Source organism: Hyperolius riggenbachi, chromosome 3 (genome assembly GCF_040937935.1).
Source record: "Hyperolius riggenbachi isolate aHypRig1 chromosome 3, aHypRig1.pri, whole genome shotgun sequence".
Lineage (NCBI taxonomy): Eukaryota > Metazoa > Chordata > Amphibia > Anura > Hyperoliidae > Hyperolius > Hyperolius riggenbachi.
In genome coordinates this window covers 314,911,533-314,934,188 of record NC_090648.1, presented here as the reverse complement: position 1 = coordinate 314,934,188, position 22,656 = coordinate 314,911,533, and the positions used below count along the sequence as shown (strand labels likewise).

Here is a 22,656-nt window from a genome sequence, read left to right as displayed (position 1 = left end):
TCAAATAAAAGACATAAAGCAGTACATAGTGCAGTATCTGTGGATAATGTTACTCCTACACCAATGCAACCGTGAGCCCAGCACTCCACCTTCTATCATTCAGCGTTTCCACACCCATGTGCTCCAGGGCCCGCTTTCACCAAGTGTACGTCTACACTGCACTGCAACAGCCCTGTCAGTGTGACCCCACACCACCAGACAATTGTGCTCACCAAATAGGGTTGCTGCTCAATCACAAACAGCTCATATCGCTTACTCCGTACTTTACCTCTGCTTGCCCAGCTTCTCCTCGATTCATAAGTACTTTTCCTATTAAAAACTAAGGAAACGCTTCCATTGTGCAATAAAGACTTTAATATAAGAATTAAAATTGTGATATCACACTCAGATGGTTCCAATGTAAAAGCGCATATAATAAAAGTTTTAGCCCCTGATAAGTCTTCATGACGAAACGCGTTGGGCGGAGCTAAGGACGGCACACGGAGGCAACATGAACTGCTGATCCAGGACGCTGGAATATTTTAGCGTTTCCTTAGTTCTCTCTATCTACACACACACACACACCTCTACACACACCGTCACTTTAATTTTCTTAAATTTTTATGAAGGCTGACATGTTTATTTCTTTTCAAATAATGCACATTGCCTGGCTGTCCTGCTGAGCCTATGCCTCTTATACTTTAAGCCATAGACCCCATCCAGATCAGATGTCTATGACCAATCTCACAAGCTGCATGCTTGTTTCAGGTGTGTGATTTTAGACCCTACTGACCAGAAAGATCAGCAGGACTGCCAGGCAACTGGTATTTTATAAAAGGAAAAATAATATGGCAACCTCTATATTCTCACTTTGGTTGTCCTTTAAACACAGGGTTGCCTTCTAGTTGTCGCACATCACATGATTCCCATAGTCCAATCATAAAACTCCTCCTTGAAGCACTTGCTGCTTTGGTCTCTTGCTCTTTGTAAAGTAAAAGTAGGCACAGGGTACCCCAACATAGCATAGCTCCCCTGTATTAAAGTGCACTCACAATACCGATTGCACTGGCATGAGGATTTCCCGTTATACGCAAATCTAAATGATCAGATTCGCTTGGTTCCAGACTACAAATGTATCCAAGGCAGCACACTATATCACATCTTTCACAGTACCTCCATGAAATTACATTACAACTTTAGAAACTATGAATTCCATTAATATTTTATCCCAACATTCAATTACTGATACAATTAGCAAACGCGGAGTGCTCAAACCCACGACCTGCTTTTTTTGCCAGTGTTTTGAAAGTGCTCCCCCACTCACTTGAATGAGAAACATGCCAAAATTGCCACAATGTTTCAAAACTTACCGTGATTCTCACTCAAGTGAAGAATCACGCTGGCAAAAAAATGCTGCTAGTGGGTTTGAGCTCTAACATTTTTGTATAGTGTGGCGGTAGTAATTCACATAATACATATCCAATGATTCATGGTAGTATCCATTGCACTTGAGCACAGATACGTGCCCTTCTGTGACAGCACATCCACTGCCCCAAGAAATCACACAGGTTATTTGTGCAGACAAGAAGTAGGTGGAGATAGACTTGCATGAATGGGTCTGTGATTTAGGAAAGTCTCAGCTTCATTCTTCATATTTGTTGGTCCATTGCTGTGTACTTCAGGAAATAATTTAAAAGGATACATGTAACCACCCCCAGGGAAAAAAAAAGGTAGATATTCACCTGTGAAGAGGGAAGGCTCTGGATCCCTTAGAGCCTTCCTAGTCATCTCTTCACCCCACCCCTGTTCCAGTGATCGACACCAAAGACACAGCCAATAGGGCCCGGCGGTGTAACTAGGGAATGCAGAGAGGAGATGGAAAGCACAGGTGTCAAACTCAAGACCAGCAGGCCGAATATGGCCCTTGTAAGGCCTGACAGGTTATGTTCCCAATCGGACACTATGCCCCAATCTTGTGCCGCAGCTCTAAGCTCGGCCCACGTCTTCACCTATAGACAAGTCCCTGCTTGAACAGGACACAAGATATGTCTCCTGACTTCGATTACACCCAGATCTTAACGTGCAAGGCATACAAACTGAAGTAGAGAGAACAACCACCTTCTAGGACCCCACTAAGGCTAGTAACACAGTTCATATAGTTCATAAGTATTACACAGGTTACCTTGATTCAGGAGGATGAGGACCTCCGTGTCGATTGCCAGTAATGACAGAGGTATGAGGATCAGGCAGTGAGGGATCCAGGCAAGGAGAGAGTTCAAGCAAGGATCACATGCAGGATTATTCAATATGCAAGGATTGGTTTGGGCTTACTTAGAGTGTCCAGTAACTTAGCAAAGGTCAGTCCAGGCAGCAAGCAAGCGTATCCAAGAAACAAGGCAGAGGTCAGTCCAGACAGCAGGCAAGGGTTATCCAGGAAGCTAGGCAGAGGTTGGTCCAGGCAGCAGGCAAGGGTATCCAGGAAACAAGGCAAGGGTTAATCACAGCAGACAGGAATCGTCAATACAAGCCAAAGGTCAATACCCAGTAATATCAATAAGTGAGTGCGCACCCAGCAACTAGCCAAAGCTATGCTTATCACAGGCGATGACTGGGAGCACTCTGCGGGTTTAAGTAGAACTTTCAACCAATCAGTGGCCGGCCACACTCCGCACATCCAGTCACACAGCGTTCAGCCTACCTAGGTGTCAGCTGACTATTGCTTATATTTGCGGAGGACGTATTGCGAACGTGTCCTCCGCCTATTTGCATGTGCGGTTTGTGTCTCAGCAGTGACGTCATCAGTGGGGAACAAGTGCCAAGACCCAGAAGCGACGGATTCCGCCCGGGTCTCCGCAGAAACTTCAATAGCGGGCAAGTTCCTTATAGCCCTCCTCGGCATTTTATGTGGCACTCGAGAGCTTCAAATGGGCACCATTGTAAGCAGTAAAAGACTGCATGCAAACTGCTTTCCTTTCCAAAGGGGCACATTGACGGTATTTCTGGTTGAACTAGTCAGTTTGAGCCAGGGCACAGAAACAACCCATGAGTAGGAAAGCAAATTAATAAAGAAATCGGGAACTATTTTGACCCATCAAGGAGCAGGCAGGAAACTTTGTCCTGGGCTTTGTCCTGCCCTAGAATAATTCACTTTAAATCTGCTTACAAAAGACTTCCAGTCCGGCAGAAATACTCTGACACCAAGTGCTATGTCACATATTCAGCATTTTAACAGCCACATATCCCTGGAAAGCGTGGGACTGTTGCCCAGTGGAGTTGCTATCAACTATATGCCACTAGCATTCAATGGCCCATATGCAATTTACTTTCTCCTGCATTTGCTCCTAGGTGATAATTTTAAACTTGTCAATAAAATGCATTTTAAGACACCAAAAAGCTAGAAAATACTCAAAATTTTGATAGTACTTTTTCGCCTACTTTTTCGGTACTTTTTCAGTTGAAAAGTGCTGGAAAGTTATTTTAAATAGATGAAAAATTTATCTCCAAGGAGAAAACTCGGGAGAAAAAGTTAAGTGCATATGGCCCATTGTGTGTTTCTTCAGTTTTAGTGGAACCAGATAATAAATACTGGTACTAAAGTAACAATGATTCTTGTTATCTGCAAATTGTTGAAATAGTCTAATTGTTGAATGCTGGATCTTAAAGGAGTCATGAGGCGTTTATGCTACCTTTAGATCTACTTGCACGGGGCTTCCTCCAGCCTTTTGCAGCTGACATGTCCCGTGCTGCATCTCCGCTTGCAGCCGCCAGCCCGGGGTCCCCGCTGGTGCAGAGACCGACCTTGATGTAGTCCTCTACTGCGCCTATGCAAGCGACGCTGTCAGTCACTCGCACGTGGGCTCGAGTGTTCTGTGCAGGTGCAGTAGAGCATGACCTCGAGGTCGGCCTCTACATCGGCGGGGACCACGGGCCGGCGGCTGCGAGCAAAGATGCTGCAAGGGACATGTTGGCTGCAAGGGGCTGGAGGAAGCCCCGGATAAGTAGATCTAAAGGTAGCATAAAACACCTGATGACTCCTTTAAAATTGTATGTACAACTAAGATTTTTGCTCCACTTGCAGCTTTTGACAGTGCAATGAATATTGCATTTCTTTCTTAGGTTCATGGCAACAAATGATTTAATGACAGAACTGCAGAAAGACTCAATTAAATTGGATGATGATAGTGAAAGGAAAGTGGTCAAGATGATTTTAAAGCTATTAGAAGACAAGAATGGCGAAGTTCAAAATCTAGCAGTGAAATGGTAAGTACATTTAACAGGCTACCCTCTGATTTCCTTTTTCAGCTCATTTTTTTTGCTGTGATATCAAGATGCGGTTTGGGTCCTGCGTGAGAAAAGTGCTCTATAAATGTTCTGCTGTTGTGAAGATTTGAACTTGCATGCTGGTGAATTGTCTAGTTATTAGGTTATGTGTCAGTCAACTATAAATAGACAGCAAGCCTTGAACTAATCTTTCATACAATGTGATATTAATTCATTTGTGTTATGAAAGTGTAAAAAAAGAATCAAGGTACCTAGTACCATAAATTGTAATTCTTCTATGCCACAAATGAGCCTGGATTTTGAGTTCTAACCCTGCCGCTCCTAGCACAATTACACTACTAATTATCATTGAAGCTGCACATTACCTTTACGCATTTGTGCATTGCCATAAAGTGCTTTGTAGTCCACTGTAACTAGAGTGCCTCTACATGTAGCATTTTATTTCATGAATAATACTTATCCCGGTTTTTTGGCATGTATGCAAGACCTCTGTTTTTACTGTTAATCAGACTTCATATAAAGTTTTTAAAGTGTACCTGTAGGGAAAAAAAGTGCCCCCAAGTGGGTACTCGCCTCAAGAGTGGGCTCTTCCCCCTGTCCTCCTTCACCGGTCCGTTCACACACTGTCCCCAATGGGGAAATAAAATGCTTGTTGATGGCTCATGCATTAGCATGGACCTGCTTGGCTTTTCTTTGGAAAAAGCCCAATTGAGTCTGTGCTACTGCGCAGGCAAAGTGTGGCCACACTCCTGCTATCTTTAGAGGGGGCTCTGGTGGAATGGCTTGGCAGAGGAGGACAGGGGAAGGGCTTGTTCACACTACAAGAGCGCTAGTGATTTGAAAAGCTCTTGGTAATGCAATGCTATAGGGGATTTTTACAAAATCACATCACTCCAGTGAGAACACATACCAGTGTTCTCCCCAGGATTTTTTTCCAGCCGGGTGGCATGAAAAAGTTGCCGGGTGGGGCGGCACGGGGAAATTTGGCGGTGTGGAAAATTAAATATGCACTAATTATGTCCTACACATGCGCCCATGTGGGGCATGTGTATGGATGATGGACGCAGCCCGGAGCAAGCGGTGCACACGGTCAGATAAAGTATAGGGGCGGGGGCACATTGCACATTAGGGGGGTGGCGGATGCGGATACTTACAGGCTTGACAGTAGTGTACGTGCACGATGACAGCCTCTATGCGTGCCTCTGCAGACTGTCGGCTTAGCCTTGGGCGCTGGTCTCGCCTCTTACTACCGCTGAGCCAATGACTTCACGAGCTCACCGGGAAGCGTGAGATCTCGTGCACAGAGCTGTGCAGATTCGGGAGCAGCGTGCATGATAGCCGGCCACACTGTGATGGCAGCTGGGAACGCAGCCAGCCGGGCGGTAATTGATTTTACCAGGGCCGCCCACCTGTTTGATCCTGGGGAGAACACTGCATTGGCATATCTGTGGTTCAGGTATGCACACAACATTGATGACATCTTATTTTGAATACATTGCAAGGACAGCACGTCAGTATCATCAAGTTGTGCATGCAGCTTCTCACAGCTCCACTGACTCATCTGCTGCTCCAGCCATGAGATCCATAGCTGCCTGGACCTTCCCCCCCTCCCCCCAGCCATATTTCGAGTGTAACCCTGACCCCCGATTGCCCCCTCTGCCAAATGCCAGGCAGATTCGTGCTGCAGAATCTCAGCTCAGTGAGCTGATGTGTTAATGTCCCGCCCCCTCTACTCGTCCGAGTTTTCAAACATTCCCCGGCAGAGCAGAGTAGTCGGCTACCAGCAGCGTGTCCGTCCCCCTCCTGCACATACAGGCTCTATTAGCAGAGTGTAAGGCGGAAGCTTGACTTCGCCGTTCGGGTTCCCCTGCTTTGCCTGTCACCGGCTCTCCATGCTGACAGAATCTCAGCTCAGTGAGCTGATGTGTTAATCTCCCGCCCCCTCTCCTCGTCCCCCCCCCCCCCCTGCCCCGAGTTTTCAAACATCCCCTGGCAGAGCAGAGTAGCAAAGTGGTAGTTTACCAGCAGCGTGTCCATCCCCCTCTTGCACATACAGGCTCTATTAGCAGAGAAGCTTTCACTCACCGCTCCTCGCCGTTCGGGTTCCCCTGCTTTGCCTGTCACCGGCTCACATCTATGTCGCAATGCAGTGGCGCCTCGCCACTAGAGGGCATCTTAGGTATGAGCCGGTGACAGGCAAGCAGGGGAACCCCGAACGGCGAGGAGCGGTGAGTGAAAGCTTCCGCCGTACACTCTAATAGAGCCTGTATGTGCAGGAAAGGGACGGACACGCTATGGGTAACACCTACTTTGCTACTCTGCAGCGCTGCTCTGTGCAGATTCGGGAGCAGCGCGGGTTTTTGCTTAGTAACCCAGTGCGATAGCTGGCCACGTGGTGATGGCAGCTGGGAACACAGCCAGCCGGGCGGTAATTGATTTTACCCGGGCGGCCCGCCCACTTGATTGATCCTGGGGAGAACACTGCATACCTTACCATTAACAAGAGCTTTTAAAATCACAAAGAGCTTAGAAAAGCTCTTGTAGTGTGAACGAGCCCAAAGGCACTGGAGGACTCGGAGGCTTCCCCCTCCTGGGGTCACTATCTGAATTTAGCAACTGCAAACCTCACAAAGAAAAATATTATTTTCCACATAAGCTCATTGGCTGTTGTGTCATGAATTGCATTGTTCTGTTAACTACCAACCAATGAATATGTGTGAGATTTGCTTTAGGAACAACATATGGCTTGACTTTTTTTTATTCTTTTATGTTATTTTTATTATTTTTAGCCTTGGACCTCTGGTTAGTAAGGTAAAGGAGTATCAAGTTGAAACAATTGTGGACACTCTCTGCACAAACATGCTGTCCGACAAGGAGCAGCTACGTGATATATCTAGTATTGGGTTGAAGACTGTCATTGGAGAGCTTCCCCCGGCATCTAGTGGTAAGAGATTCCATTGCTTTTTTTCTTGTATGCTGCTGTTTTATTAAACACAGAGACTAGTGTTGCTTAATGTACTTATCCATCAGTTTAAGTAGGCACCTTAATCAAGAAGGTCGCGGTTTATACTTTATGGATTTGTACTAAGAGTGGCTTCATCCACTCCATTTAGCACTAGGCACCCCACAACATGACTGTAGGATATACTGTTAGGAATGCAGGATAACCATTTTCTTTATGGGCTTGGTCGGGTAACATGTAATGCAATTTGCAATACTTTTATGACCATCACTGAGGTGGATTAATTTGTGGGACTTAAAAATGTTCAAAATTAACTGATTGTTTTATTCTGCAGGATCTGCATTGGCAGCAAATGTTTGCAAAAAAATTACAGGCCGCCTAACAAGTGCTATTGCAAAGCAAGAGGATGTGTCTGTGCAGCTGGAAGCCCTAGACATTATGGCTGATATGCTTAGCAGGTAATGCTAAATCCTTGCAAAGTGCCTTCCTGAAGGGATTCTGAGCTTTGTGTTGGTTGTAAATACTTTCCAAATGGAATATGTGCATCTGCATGCATAACACAAATATTTAAACTCTGTTAAGCTCTGGTTGTATATGCTGTATAGAATAATTGAGCCGAGGATATTTACCCATAAACGGGCAACTGTTTCCTTGGATTACTGCACTTTCATATATATTTGAAGAAACAACAAAGATCATCCGACATTTAAAGGAAACCTGTAATGTTATAAAAAGAGTTTAACTTACCTGGGGCTTCTGCCAGCCCGCTACAGCTTTCCTGTGCCCATGCCGGTACTCAACGATCCTCTGGTCTCCGGCTAAGTTTCGTTTTCGTCGACTTGCAAGTCGACGTTCACTGTGCCTGCGTGGCCCTGGCCTTGCGCATCCTCATTCACGCTGCCGTCTCCGGGAACGTCCTGTGCATGCACAGTACAAGAAAGCCATGCACTGCACCAGAGGATGCTCTCTGCAACGGGAGTACGAACGATGGCTGCGCAGTGGCCAGTGACTGAAGAAACCAAAACTTAACCGAGGTGGGGGACCGGAAGTTCGTTGAATACCGGCATGGGCACACGACGGCTGCAGGGGGCTGGCTGAAGCCCCAGGGATGTGAACAGTTTTGTTTTTTTTTTGTTTTTTTTTACGTCGCAGGTTTCTTTTAGAGGAACCTGAAAGCAGTTATCAAAGATTTTATGCTTCTTCCAGCCCCATGAGGACCGGATGCATCCCTCATCGTCCTCCCGGGTGGCTTCGTTCGGCCGCAATCAGCCCTGGAAACTGGCCCAGTCTCGTCAGTCAAGCTCTTCTGCGCAGAAGAGACTGACTGAGCCAGTTATCGTGGATGATTGTAGCCGAACGAAGCCACCCGGGAGGACAGCTAGGGATGCAGCTGGTGCTCATGGGGCTGGAGGAAGCCCTGGCTAAATATGAAATCTTTCTGATTCCTGCTCTCAGGTACAGATAAAAAAATGTTTTTGTTGCTATTAATGTATGCTGGTTATTCAGAAAAGATATTTGCTTTACAGAACATCAAACCTAAGTTATGTTCCCTTTTTATTTTTCAGACAAGGCGGATTGCTTGTTAATTTCCACCCATCAATTCTGAGCTGCTTACTTCCACAGTTAACAAGTCCAAGACTTGCTGTAAGAAAAAGGACCATTATCGCTCTTGGACATCTGGTCATGAGTTGTGGCAATATTGTGTTCATTGATCTCATTGAACACTTGTTGACTGAGCTTTCTAAAAATGACTCCATGTCTACCACCAGGACCTACATACAGTGCATTGCTGCTATCAGTAGACAAGCAGGTCACAGAATAGGTAAGAAAAAGAGTTATGCGAGAAGTTTTGTATAGATTAGTAAATGGTCTTCCCTTTTCACCATAAGGCTGGTTTCATAGTGGGACGTTACAGGCGCACGTTAGAGCAGCCTGTAACGCAGCCCACCGCACAGTACTGAAAAATCAATGGGGCTGTTCACAGTACGGACGTTGCGTTACATTGTAACGCTGCGTCACAAGACAACGTACTGCATGCAGTACTTTGGACGCGGCTGAGCCGCGTTAGACTGCTTGCACATGCTCAGTAATGTTGGGGAGGAGCGGAGAGCGGCCAGGCACATGGCTAATTAATATGCACTGCACGTTATGACGTGCAGTGTTTACTTCCTGGAGCAGCCGCTCTGTGCGGCGATTGGCCGGCGGGACCACGTGATGCCACATGCGCACAAGAGTGCGCATCACGGCATCACTGACGCCAGAGTGAGCTGCACAACGCGGCTCACTCTGACGTCCAGATCCAGCACCACCAGGCGCCCCCTCTAACGCAACGTCCTGGTGTGAAATTAGCCTAAATGTTTTCTTTGCTCTGCACTCTAAACACGACCATGAAAGTGCTGAGTTTTTCTTCACACTGCCCACTTCAGCATAGCTTCTCCAGGGCTGACCTTCTCCTCGCATGATTATACAATTGCTGTCTACATTGATGAGACACAGGTGACTGGCCGAAAGGGGCATCCACCAAGTCTTGAGCTGTCTCTGTACTTTGATCGGCATTGTCATGGTGTGCATTTACAGCAACAGAGAGGTGCATCTAAGTTGGTAGCGACAGCACAGTAAGGCTGCTCAGCTGCAGGCATATAAGGTGCCCATCAGCAACACAGTTTTGATTGTACTAAATCTGTTTAGAAGGGTAAATTGAATATGCTTCAAACAAGTATTAGGTAGTCCTTCATGTTACATAGATGTGGAAAGCACCGAGTCCACCAGGAGAAAAGCGCAATATAAATATTGTCTTGTCTGAAATTGTATTATCAAGATTGTATCAACCATGGGCAGCTTTACTGGCATATTTTTCAAAATGGTGATGTTTCAACTGTAACCACTTCATGCCATGACCTGAAGGGTTCAAATGCGCACATCTTATTTGCACTAAAGGTGCACAAATGAGGTGTTTATAAAAATCCATTTTGCAGGAAGTGGTAAGAAAAAGTAAACTTATGAAATTTTGATATTTTAGTAATATAGGGTGACAGGTGAGCTTCTATCGCCCCCAGCTGTTTTCAGTTTGTTAGCAAATGGTCTAATTTTCTTGTTATAGGTGAATATTTGGAGAAAATCATTCCTCTTGTGGTGAAGTTTTGTAATGTTGATGATGATGAATTAAGAGAGTACTGCATTCAAGCATTTGAATCTTTTGTGAGACGGTAAGATTTGATCATTTTGTTTGCATATACCATAGCCAGTTAATCTTATAGTAAAGCAATTCCGAGTAGTGCTAACTGCTTTACCTACATTTCTCTTAATTTATAATTTGGTAAATTTGTTCAATCTATGGGCTTACAAATTAACCCTTAACCCCCTTGGCGGTATGAAAAATACCGCCAGGGGGCAGCGCAGCAGTTTTTTTTAATTTTTTTTTTTTTAAATCATGTAGCGAGCCCAGGGCTTGCTACATGATAGCCGCTGCTCAGCGGCATCCCCCCAGCCCCGCCGATCTCCGGCGATAGGCGATCAGGAAATCCCGTTCAAAGAACGGGATTTCCTGGAGGGCTTCCCCCATCGCCATGGCGACGGGGCGGGATGACGTCGGGACGTCATTGGGAGACCCGATCCACCCCTTGGCGCTGCCTGGCACTGATTGGCCAGGCAGCGCAGGGGTCTGGGGGGGGCGCGCGCCGCACCGGATAGCGGCGATCGGGCGCGCGGCGGCGGCGATCGGGGTGCTGGCGCAGCTAGCAAAGTGCTAGCTGCGTCCAGCAAAAAAAAATTATTTAAATCGGCCCAGCAGGGCCTGAGCGGCACCCTCCGGCGGCTTACCCCGTGTCACACACGGGGTTACCGCTAAGGAGGTTAATAAGGAAATAAACTTTAATTAGAAATTTGGTTACAGAGATTTGCAAGTTATGCATTATTTATGAAGGGTCCTTTTTATTTTTTTCCCAATGTCTATTGTATATTTTAATGGTGCAATCTAGCCTATTGTCATTACATTTGTATGCTGCCACGTCCGCTTCCCAGCATACATAGAGCAACTTCACCAGAGATGGATGTACTTGCACGTGTGTATGTGACACTGTGCAGAAGACATCACTATACACATGGAGGGGGGACAGGTGCTGGCTAAAGCAAGCTCTGGAGACCGTCCCCCTGCATGCTGCAAGATAAATGTGATCTCTGAATTTGATGTGTTGAACAAATTTGTGGCACTTGTTATAAAAGGAGATATAGTGTAGACACTTGTTGTAAAAGGTGGCTCTTTCGGTGAGGTCAGATTCAGATCCCATTAAGTTTGCAATACCAGTCAGAGTGCATGCTCACATCCAATGCTTGGCCAAGTTTACCACCACCACTTGGTATGACAGCTTACGTACAAAATTTGTTCAAAGCATTCAAAATCTATTGGCCCTTATACTACATGGAAGTGGTAAAATTGGTCAATCAAAATTATGTGTGCACACAACCTGTTCCATCCCAGGTCTGTGTGCGTCTAGAAAAATGCCTGTGTAGAACGCTTTCTTGACTGAGATTTCTGAACATTCAGGGCTGGAACCCACAAGAGCGTTTTTTTGAGCATTTTGGCAGCGCTGCGATACGCTAGCGTTTTGCCAAAACGCTCAGCTGATGTTAATGGATGGGGCAACTTCCACAGGAGCGTTTGCGTTTCCCAGAAACGCAAACGCAGGACCTGCAGCATTTTGGGAGCGTTAGCGCTTCAATGTAAAGTATTGAAACGCTCAGCAAAACCTAAACTGAGCGGTTTTGCTAGCGTTTTGCGGTTCAGCACACTGTAACAAAATTAAAAATAATTCACAGGACCAATCAGGATAAAAACGCAAAACGCTACACAACCGCTGAGGAAAAAAATACACTGTTGCAAAACGCGACCGAAAACTCGCATGAATCCGCTTGCAAAACGCTAGCGGTTGCGTTTTGCGTTTGCGGATTTCAGTGGGTTCCAGGCCTTAAGTTTATAGATGCCTATAAAATCATACATATTTCATGTATTTTTCTGAGTATAAAGCCTAGTACACACTCCATTTTAATTGGCCAATCACTAACCAATTTTACCATCCCCATGTGGTTTGATGCTTTACCTACACAAACTGCTCATAGTATTCAATATCTGTTGACCCTCATACTACATGGAGGTGGTAAAATTGGTCAGTGATTGGCCAATCATAATGGCAAGTGTGTACCAGGCTTAAAGAGACTCTGAAGCGAACAAAAATTGCTATTGTTACCCGTTAGTTTGCTTCAGTAATCTCACCAGTTGTAAAGCGCCTCATCCTAGCCGCAAAACGAGCGCTGAAGCGAATTACAAGGTAACAATAGCAAATTTTATTTGCTTCAGTCTCTCTTTAAAGGACAGATCTGAACTTGGTAAAAACAATAAAAGATCTACTTACCCAGGGCTTCCTCTAGCCCCTAGCTGCTGAAATGTCACTCACCGCAGCTCCACTTCCAGCCGATGGCCCGGGCTCCCCTCCAGTGTAGATGCCGATGTGAGAGCCGCTCTTGGCTGCACTGATGTCATCTGGCGTGTTCTGCACAGACAGAACTACTGCGCCTCCACAGTACACTCCAAGTGACATCAGCATGATTGACAGCAATGCTTGCGTAGGTATGGTAGAGGCTGACCTGGCGAGGTCGGCATCTACAGCGGAGGGGACCCCGGGCCATCGGCTGAAAGAGGAGCTGTGGCGAGGGCACAGGACGGCTGCCCGGGGTTGGAGGAAGCCCCTGGTAAGTAAATCTGTTTGTTTTTTATTAATTTGTGTATTTTTATATATATATATATATATATATATATATATATATATATATATATATATATATATATATATATATATATATATATATATATATATATATATATATTATTAAAATTGTCTACCCCTCCCCCACCTGCCAATCACAGCGATCCTCTCTCACAGGCATCAGCCTATAAGAGGGGATCACGATCGGAGCCGCTCCAGGGCTCAGCCGAGTGACACGGCTGTTCTCAGTACAGCACTGCAGTAGATCGCAGCACTGTACAATGTAAATGGCAGTCTAACAGTTTGCTAGCGGCGATGGCCACTGGTAGACTGATGACGGAGCAGAACTCCATCACTCAAGCGGTGATTGCGTGCCGCGATCCTGTGTAATACCCTGCCTCAGGACGCTTTTTCGGCGTTAGTCGGTCCTGGGGCTGCCATCTTCCCGACTAATATCGGCGTTTGGTGGTCGGGAAGGGGTTAAGGTTACATAGTTATATAGTTATTTGGGTTGAAAAAAGACATACGTCCCATCGAGTTCAACCAGAAAATGAAAAAAGTAATTGATAAAGTAATTTACTTTTAGGTGCCCCAAAGAAGTGTATCCTCATGTGTCCACAGTTATAAGCATCTGTTTGAAATACTTAACATATGATCCGAATTACAACTATGATGACGAGGATGAGGATGAAAACGCTATGGATGCTGATGGCGCAGATGACGACGACCAAGGTATTCTTCAATAAAGTCAAAATCCACTTTTTAGTAAGGAAAAATAATTCACGGATCTGTACATCAAAAGTATTTAAACACCTTATTTTAAATGTATATATTTTTGTTATGTCTGTGCACTGGCAGATACTATTGCATGTTTTTTTTCTCAAGAGATGCTAAGCTATTGCGTCAGTCTGCTATAATGAGTAAAGCAGTCTAAGCTGCCCCACAAAGAGCATCTCTGTATTCTGTAGATTATTTATTGTATTTATAAAGTGCCAACAATTGATGCATCTCTGGACAATAAATAGGGATGCATACAATGTTAACAAGGGGTGCCAGACTCAGAGATGTAGCACACTGTTGTATAATATATCAAAAGGTTATCCTTGCAAACTGTTTGGGCCTTTTTCCACTATACAGCTGAATCTCAAAGTCACAAATTGATAGTGATTTTTAAATAGCTAGGGTTGCTACTTTATCATAGGAATCATGAGAAGTATTTTCCACTATAGTGATTTGTTTTGAAAATCGCAATAGTTTTCTGAAGTGATTTTAAGAGGGATAATGCAATGTAAATGAAAAATTATAATCGCATAACAAAATTAACCACCCTGGCATTACATTAAAATCATCAGGGTGGCGTGCAGACAGTTTTTTTTTTTTTAAATTTCTGAATCATTGTAGTTAACTGAAAGTTAGCTACATGATTCACCACTAGAGGGCGCATCTGCCCATCTAGTCCGATTGCCGCCGGCTTTTACAGCAAGCAGAAAATCCCGTTGTAAATGGGATTTTCTGCTTGGCTTCCCTCGTCGCCATGGCGACGATCGGAATGACGTCATGGCGTCGGGGGTTGTCCGATCCAGCCCCATAGCACAGCCTGGCACTGATTGGCCAGGCTGTGCAAGGGGTCTGGGCGGGGGCTCCCTGCGGCGAATCACCGCGGAGCGGTAGCGATCGGACCCCACACGCAGCTAGCAAAGTGCTAGCTGCGTGTATTAAAAATCAAAATCGGCCCACAGGGGCCGGAGATATCCACTGCAGCAGTAATGGACGAGCTGAGCTCGTCATTACCGCTAAGGTGGTTAATAAGAAATCACTATCACTGCAGTTTGCGAGTTGCGATTGCTAGTAGAAAAGGGCCCTTAATAAGATCAATTTCACAGAAACCCAGCAATTCAAGTCTGAGTTAGTCCATGGGAAGAGCGTCATTGGTGGGGTTGCAAGATCAAGAACGACACACTAGATTTTAAACAATGCAAATAGCCTGGCTGTCCTGTGATCCTAGAGGTGCGTACACACATGCGACTATAGTCGTTTGTAACGATCATTCCCCGATCTTTACCAACGACGATCGTTACAAAAAACGAACCACCGACTATTAAGGCAAACGACGAACGAGCCAAATCGCTACAAAAGAAAGTTCTGTCTCGGCGGATTTTAACCAACGATGATCGTTTTCAAAAGTAGTACATCGTTGGAAACAGTCGTTCGTACTAGGCTTGACATGCGCATTTCACTATTTCTCCCTGAAACTTCTCATTTTTATGCGCAGGCGCAATAGTTGCTTTACGTGATGTAACGTTCGTTCTAACGATCAGATCGTTACACACCTTTTAAAACTAACTTTACTTAGGTCGTTCTTTCATCAATTAAAAGTTCGTTCATCGTTCTCAACGAACGATCGTTGTCGCATGTGTGTACGTAGCATAAGACTCTGATACTTGTGGCCTTCGACCATGAACAAGCATGTAGATCAGATGTCCACAAAGGAGAGTGAAAGTCTGGCATTATGCAGTTTATTTGAAACCTACAGCTCTATGTAAAGTGCAGGTGCATTTTAATAGTGACAATGTCCAAAATGACAGGTATAATCACAAGTGTGTCTATTTATCGTAGCTGTGCTGTAGGAGAAGGCAGTGGGCGCCTAGGTCATATCTCACGAACCAAAACCTGACCAGATTAGCCACATGCTTGTTTCAGGTGTGTGATTCAGACACTATTGCACCTAAAGATCAGCAGCACTGCCAGATAACGGCAATTAGCTGCAATGTACTATAGCCAGGAAAATACAATCATTCACAGGTATGAGGATCTTCACTTCTGAGAAGTAAAAACAAACGTTGTTTCAGGAACCCCCTTTCCTAATGGTGCTGGCAGACTCCCGCCAGACATCAGTATTCAAAGGATGCATGAGGTGAATGATTATTAAAAAAAAATCAGATTTGCTTACCTGAGGCTTCCTCCAGCCCCTAGAAGCCTATGTGTCCCTCGTCACAGCTTCGCTCTTCACCAGTCTCCCGTTGTCCCCTTCACAGTGGCCACCAACCTGGCCAGGTTGCGGAGGAGATCCTGGGAGACGAGCGGAGCTGTGACTAGAGAAACTTAGGCCTCTAGGGGCTAGAGGGAGCCCCAGGTAGGTAAATCTGTTTTATTTTTTTTTTTAATTATTTGCCCCATGCATCCTTTAAAGCAGGGGTATAAAACTCAAATACAAAGTGGGCCGAAATTGGGCCATCCTCAATGTCTACTGGCCATCTTCCTCCCTTATAAAGTTCTCTGGTGTCTAGTGGTCCTCCTTCCCCTATACATTTCCCTGGCGTCTAGAGACCCCCACCCTCCCCTATACAGTCCTCTAGTGTTTCGTGCTTTCCCCCTACCTCCCCAATATAACTCCCCTGGTGGTCTAGAGTGGGCCATAAATAATGCAAAGTGGGGAAACAACTTGAGGGCCAAATTTAGCCCGCGAGCTGGAGTTTGACATGTATGCTTTAAAGGATACCTGTGCCGAATATTATAATGAAAACATGAAAACAAGGACCAGGCATGTATTTGGTGCAGTCCTCATGCCAACTGCTCCTATTCCACCCCCCCCCCCCCCCCCCCGATCTCCTCCACTCCCTCCTTTTTACTGAAACCCTCTGCCACGGCTCAGCTCAAGTTACCGGAGTTGGGGGGGAAGTGTGCAGCCAGGAGCGCTCTGCACATGCGCGCAAATGCACGATGACGACTTTGTGCGCACGTGCAGAGTGCTTCTGGCCATGCGTACCTGCACACTACTGCCCGGCTCCGGCAACATGGGCTGATCTTGCGACAGTGGATATAGGTAAAAAGGAGGTGGGTGGAGGAGAATGGGGGGAGCGGTGGGCATAAGGACTGCACCTAATATATGCTCCCTCCATTTTATTCACCCTGATCTTAATAGGTTTTTATTGGTAATAATTCAATACACTTAATTTTTTCCCCCCTAATGTTCGTGACTGATCTGCTTTAAGAGTATATTTTTTTTTTCTTCATGCGTGGTTCAGTGTAAAAATTCTTAATGTATTCATAATCATTTTTGCAAAGTAATCTGTATTTGTGATTTAAAATTCAGCGATATTATGCAGCAGCAGTAACATTGCCTTTTGATATAGGTAGTGATGATGAGTACAGCGATGATGATGATATGAGTTGGAAGGTGAGACGTGCAGCTGCTAAGTGCCTGGATGCTGTTGTCAGCACTCGCCATGAGATGCTGCCAGAATTCTACAAGACTGTGTCTCCAGCGCTAATTGCTAGGTTCAAGGAACGGGAGGAGAATGTAAAGGCTGATGTGTTTCATGCATATCTGTCACTCCTGAAACAGACCAGGCCTGTGCAAAGCTGGCTTTGTGATCCAGATGCAATGGAGCAAGGCGAGACACCATTAACTATGCTTCAAAGCCAGGTAAGTGCTATACCTCGTGTATGCGTAAAAAAACAACAACCAATAAACATAAACTGCTGTTCAGTAGCTATTGGCATTAGGGTACTGGATATATTGTCTTATAGCACAACACATTCAAAACTTGTAGAGGCATTTTCTTGTATGCACTTCAAATATCCAATCAGGTTTCTTCTTTAAAAATAGAAAAGGACTTCTTCTCCCTCTGCATGTACAATGCAGTTAGTTTTATAGTGCACAAGCTTGCACAAACTAGTATGATGTGCAGCCACATTTTTAAAGAGGCACTGTGGCAAAAATCATGCATTTATCAGCTATATAACAGGGAGAGCAAACATTTCTTAGAGCTTGTAGTAAAAAAAAAAGTGCCCCCCAAATGTGTTTTTTTTTTTTTTTTTTTTTTTTTACTAATAGCTAAAAGGGTATTTCTCTGCTGAGGTTGACTGAGACAAAATGTTGTCTCTTCTCTCTTCCCACACATCCCATTGTGTAACTGAAGTTTTCATCTAATCACAGCTCTTTGTGAGCCATCTTTTGTATCTGCGGTACACTAAAGTAGCACTAGAGCTAATGTAACTATTTTATGAGGCAGCTAAATTATATACCAAGGGCTAGAACTGAACTCTCAAAATCTAGCTTACAAGGCAATGCATTGCATTACCATTGCTCTATCTCATCTAGCTGTGGAAAGTTTTGCTTTGCCTACTTCTATCTATTAATATAGTTCCAACTCCAATTACAGTTCCAACTATTATCTATTTTTTTCCTTTATTTCGTTTAAAGTACCCTTGGACTGAAAATGTTTTAGCTTATTTTATTTTAATCATAGTGCCACAGCGCCCAACTCCCCCCCACCTCTGCCCAACTGTAATTTTTGACTGAGCAGAGCATCGATTATGGGCAGGGGGAAAGTGGCATTTTCTCTCCCCTAGTCCGTCCAGAGGAACTTCACTGAACTTCATTTACTTTGCTGATGGTTCCGGATATCACTGTAATTAACTGTAACGGCACACAGGGCAGGAGAGCTGCGATATGTTTAGGCTTGGGGAGATTGAGCTTGGAACGATAGTACATTGTATTTACTTTTTGTTTTTAATTTATTTAGGTTCCAAACATTGTGAAAGCACTACATAAGCAAATGAAGGAGAAGAGTGTGAAGACACGCCAGTGTTGTTTTAATATGCTGACAGAGTTGGTCAATGTATTGCCCGGTGCTTTAACTCAACACATTCCAGTGCTAGTTCCAGGTACAGTAACTTCATGGATGATGCGATTTTGTTCAATGACAGCAAATCCTATTACTGTATTTAGTTCTTAAAGCAGAACTAAAGTGAAATTTACATAAAACATACTTTCCTATGGAGAGGGAAGGCTCTTTGGCTATAGAGCCTTCCTGTTCCTCACACGGTCCACTCATTCCAGTGCCGTTAGCCATAGGTCAAATACTGCTCTGTGGGCCTTCGGGAGCCTGAGTGCTCCCAAAGACAGGCCACTCCGTACTGCAAATGCAGTCTAGAGCCTCCCGTCTTCAGGAGCACTCGGGCTTCCGTGGCGGCAGATTTGAACGGGGGTGACAGCGCTGGAACAATGGGCCTATGAGAGGAACAGGAAGGCTCTGTAGGACCCAGAGCCTTCCCTCTCCATATGTGAGCATCCGTTTATTTTCATTTTACTTCAGATTTGCTTTAAGGCTGTGTATAATATGAAGGATGGCTTATTACTTTAACTGTATAAAAATCTTTAACATGCCATTTCTATATTTTGTTTTGCAGGTATAATTTTTTCATTAAACGATAAGTCAAGTTCTTCAAATCTGAAGATAGACGCTTTATCGTGTCTGTATGTGATTCTCTGCAACCATTCGCCCCAAGTCTTCCATCCACATGTCCAGGCCCTAGTTTCACCTGTAGTGATCTGTGTTGGAGATCCGTTCTACAAAATCACTTCTGAAGCTCTTCTGGTTACACAGCAGCTTGTGAAGGTCATCAGACCTCTGGACCAACCTTCCTCCTTTGATGCAACCCCGTACATAAAAGATTTGTTTACATGCACAATTAAAAGGTTGAAAGCAGCAGACATTGACCAAGAGGTAAAGGAACGTGCAATCTCTTGTATGGGCCAGATTATCTGTAGTCTAGGTGATAATTTGGGAACTGACCTCCCTAATACCCTACAAATATTCCTTGAAAGACTGAAGAATGAGATAACACGTTTGACCACAGTGAAAGCTCTAACACTGATAGCTGGATCTCCTTTGAAAATTGATCTGAGGCCAATCCTAGGAGAAGGAGTACCTATTCTTGCCTCATTTCTTCGAAAGAATCAGCGAGCTTTAAAACTCGGGACACTTTCTGCTCTAGATATCTTAATAAAAAATTATAGTGACAGCCTGACTACAGCAATGATTGATGCTGTATTAGATGAGCTTCCACCTCTTATTAGTGAAAGTGATATGCATGTGTCTCAAATGGCCATAAGCTTTCTAACAACTTTGGCTAAAGTGTACCCATCTTCTTTGTCAACGATCAGTGGATCTATTCTCATTGAACTTATTGGACTGGTGAGATCTCCACTGCTTCAAGGAGGAGCACTTAGTGCAATGTTAGAGTTTTTCCAAGCCTTAGTGGTGACAGGAACGTCAAGTTTGGGATATATGGACTTGCTCCGTATGTTGACCGGTCCAGTATACGCACAGAGTACTGCACTTACCCACAAACAGTCCTACTACTCTATTGCCAAATGTGTAGCAGCACTTACTCGAGCATGTCCAAAAGAAGGCCCAGCGGTGGTTGGCCAGTTTATCCAGGATGTTAAGAACTCTAGATCTACAGACTCTATTCGCCTTTTGGCCCTCCTATCACTAGGTGAAGTTGGACATCATATTGATTTGAGTGGACAGCTGGAGTTGAAATCTGTTATATTGGAAGCTTTCTCTTCTCCTAGTGAAGAAGTTAAATCTGCCGCTTCATATGCACTTGGAAGTATCAGTGTAGGCAACCTTCCAGAATACTTGCCATTTGTTTTGCAAGAGATTACTAGTCAGCCTAAGAGGCAGTACCTTCTTCTGCATTCTCTCAAGGAGATCATTAGCTCTGCCTCTGTAGTAGGCCTTAAGCCATATGTTGAGAATATATGGTCTTTACTGCTGAAGCATTGTGAATGTGCAGAGGAAGGGACAAGAAATGTAGTTGCAGAATGCTTGGGCAAGCTCACATTAATAGATCCAGAGACTCTTCTACCACGGCTCAAAGGATACTTGGCTGCAGGTATGTTTTAAGTGCAAGTCTATAAATTGAACATTAATCATGTTTTACTAATGCACAGTTACCAAGGAAAAAAATGGTTAGTAGGGATGAGTGATGTAATTACTGGCAGTTTCACAAGATTTTTCCTTGGACATCCAAACTGTCTACAAGAAGCTCTCAAATTGGTTTTGCAAAACTGGCACATTATACAACACAATCGTAAATTAAAGTGAACGTATCAATAAAAAAATTTTGATCAATATTGAGGGCTAAAATCGAAAGACTGTGCTAATGTTTTGCTTCAGTTTACAACGTTTTAATGGAAAAGCCTTGTTCTCAACTATTGTGGCTACATGGCAAAATTGACTGCCAGACTCATGAGGTTGGGTCCGATTAGCTGCGAGACCTTGAAAAGTTGGCTTGCGCTATTGGTTAGATGTTGAGGTAGTTGATGTATTAAGAGATGCAAAAACTACTAGTGGTAGATGGCACCTGCTGCTTTGTCCAGTTCTGTCCGTATTGAATTTTTTTTAAAGGCATTGGTACTTGCGTATACCATCTACTGAATTTGACTCCCCCTGCTTAAAAGATATTTACTCGCCTTTGGAAAATCTGAGAATGGTGTCTTTTATTTGCACTATGCACCATGTTGTTGCGATGCACAGTTCCTGAACAAGATGTGTCCACTGCACCTGGCTGCCAGAACACTAAACTGGCAACCAGAGTTTCCAGCCCGAAGCCCAGCAAGCGAACGAGGGTCCTGATGTGCACTGTCCACTACTCAAGTGGACATAGATTAAGAATAAAAATCTGTCTGAGGGCTGGTGCACACCATCAAAGTGCACAGCATTTTTAAAAACCGGTTGCGCTTTGAAAAGCGCTTGGCTAATGTATTTCAATGAAATGGTGCACACCAGAGCGATTCGTTTTTTCCACGAATGCAAACTCTGGTCCTGCAGCATTTTTGCGGATTTCTGAGGCGATTCAGCCTCAATGTTAAGTATAGGAAAGTGGAAAATCGCTCTGAAAAACGCTAGGTCAGAGCGATTTTCCAAGCGTTTGTTACAGAAGCTGTTCAGTTTCAGCTCTACTGTAACAAAAAATAAAAAATAAAATGCTACACCAAAACGCTCCGAAAGTCACTAGGCATGCTTAGAAAATCGCTAGGCACAGGCCTAGAATCCCCTTAAAAAAATCACTTAAAGCACTAAGCGTTTGCTTTTACGCTAGCGCTTTTTGGTGTGCATTGGCCCAGAGTGAATGAGCACTGAGCCTGCAGCCCACTGAGCAAGCAAGGGAACACTGATTCCAGTAAAGTGGGTAGTATCACTTTTTGAATGAAGTGGGGACTACCTCGGTGAATACCCCCTAAGCTCAGGAATGGTGCATCACGCCGACGCGGGCCATAGTGCGAATGAAAGTTGACTGTGACTATTGGCTTTCCAATGCTATATAGATTTCCAAAGAGGAATAAATATAATTAAAATAGCAGGCAGGCCAATTTGGTAAGCAGTAAAATACCTTTTATATTAACTCTTATAGCACGAACATCCGACAACATTAGTGAAGTTGACATGAACATGACCTAAGCTTGTAAGAAATGCTCTTTAACCTCCTGGGCGATACAATAACATCGGCAGGGGGGCGGGGCAGCACTTTTTTTATTTTTTTATTTAATCATGTAGCTAGCCTAGCGCTAGCTTACATGATAGCCGCTGTGCAGCGGCATCCCCCCACCCCTTCTGATCGCATCCGGCGATCAGTGCAAACAGGAAATCCCTATAATGTGGCGGATCGGCGTCGAGCGGCGTTTAAATGTTACATGCAGCTAGCAAAGTGCTAGCTGCGTGTAACAAAAAAAAAATATGCAAATTGGCCCAGCAGGGCCTGAGAAATCCTCCCCGGCGGTATAGCCCGACCTGAGCTCGGGATTATCGCCCAGGAGGTTAAATCCCTTGGACTGCAGAATGTTGATTTATGACTAATGAACTAGGGTGGGGTTAACGG

General features: G+C 44.6%; 1 protein-coding gene across 1 annotated transcript in view; it reads left to right on the top strand.

The window, feature by feature from the left end:
- CAND1 (cullin associated and neddylation dissociated 1) overlaps positions 1-22,656 on the top strand; it is a 56,221-nt gene that overhangs the window by 21,268 nt on the left and 12,297 nt on the right. Inside the window, exons 2-10 of the mRNA XM_068276724.1 lie at positions 4,096-4,239; positions 7,050-7,204; positions 7,557-7,680; positions 8,788-9,044; positions 10,323-10,428; positions 13,568-13,713; positions 17,115-17,407; positions 18,510-18,651; positions 19,177-20,670. Of these exons, the coding sequence (XP_068132825.1) occupies positions 4,096-4,239; positions 7,050-7,204; positions 7,557-7,680; positions 8,788-9,044; positions 10,323-10,428; positions 13,568-13,713; positions 17,115-17,407; positions 18,510-18,651; positions 19,177-20,670 (2,861 nt within the window). The remainder of the gene's footprint in view (positions 1-4,095; positions 4,240-7,049; positions 7,205-7,556; positions 7,681-8,787; positions 9,045-10,322; positions 10,429-13,567; positions 13,714-17,114; positions 17,408-18,509; positions 18,652-19,176; positions 20,671-22,656) is intronic.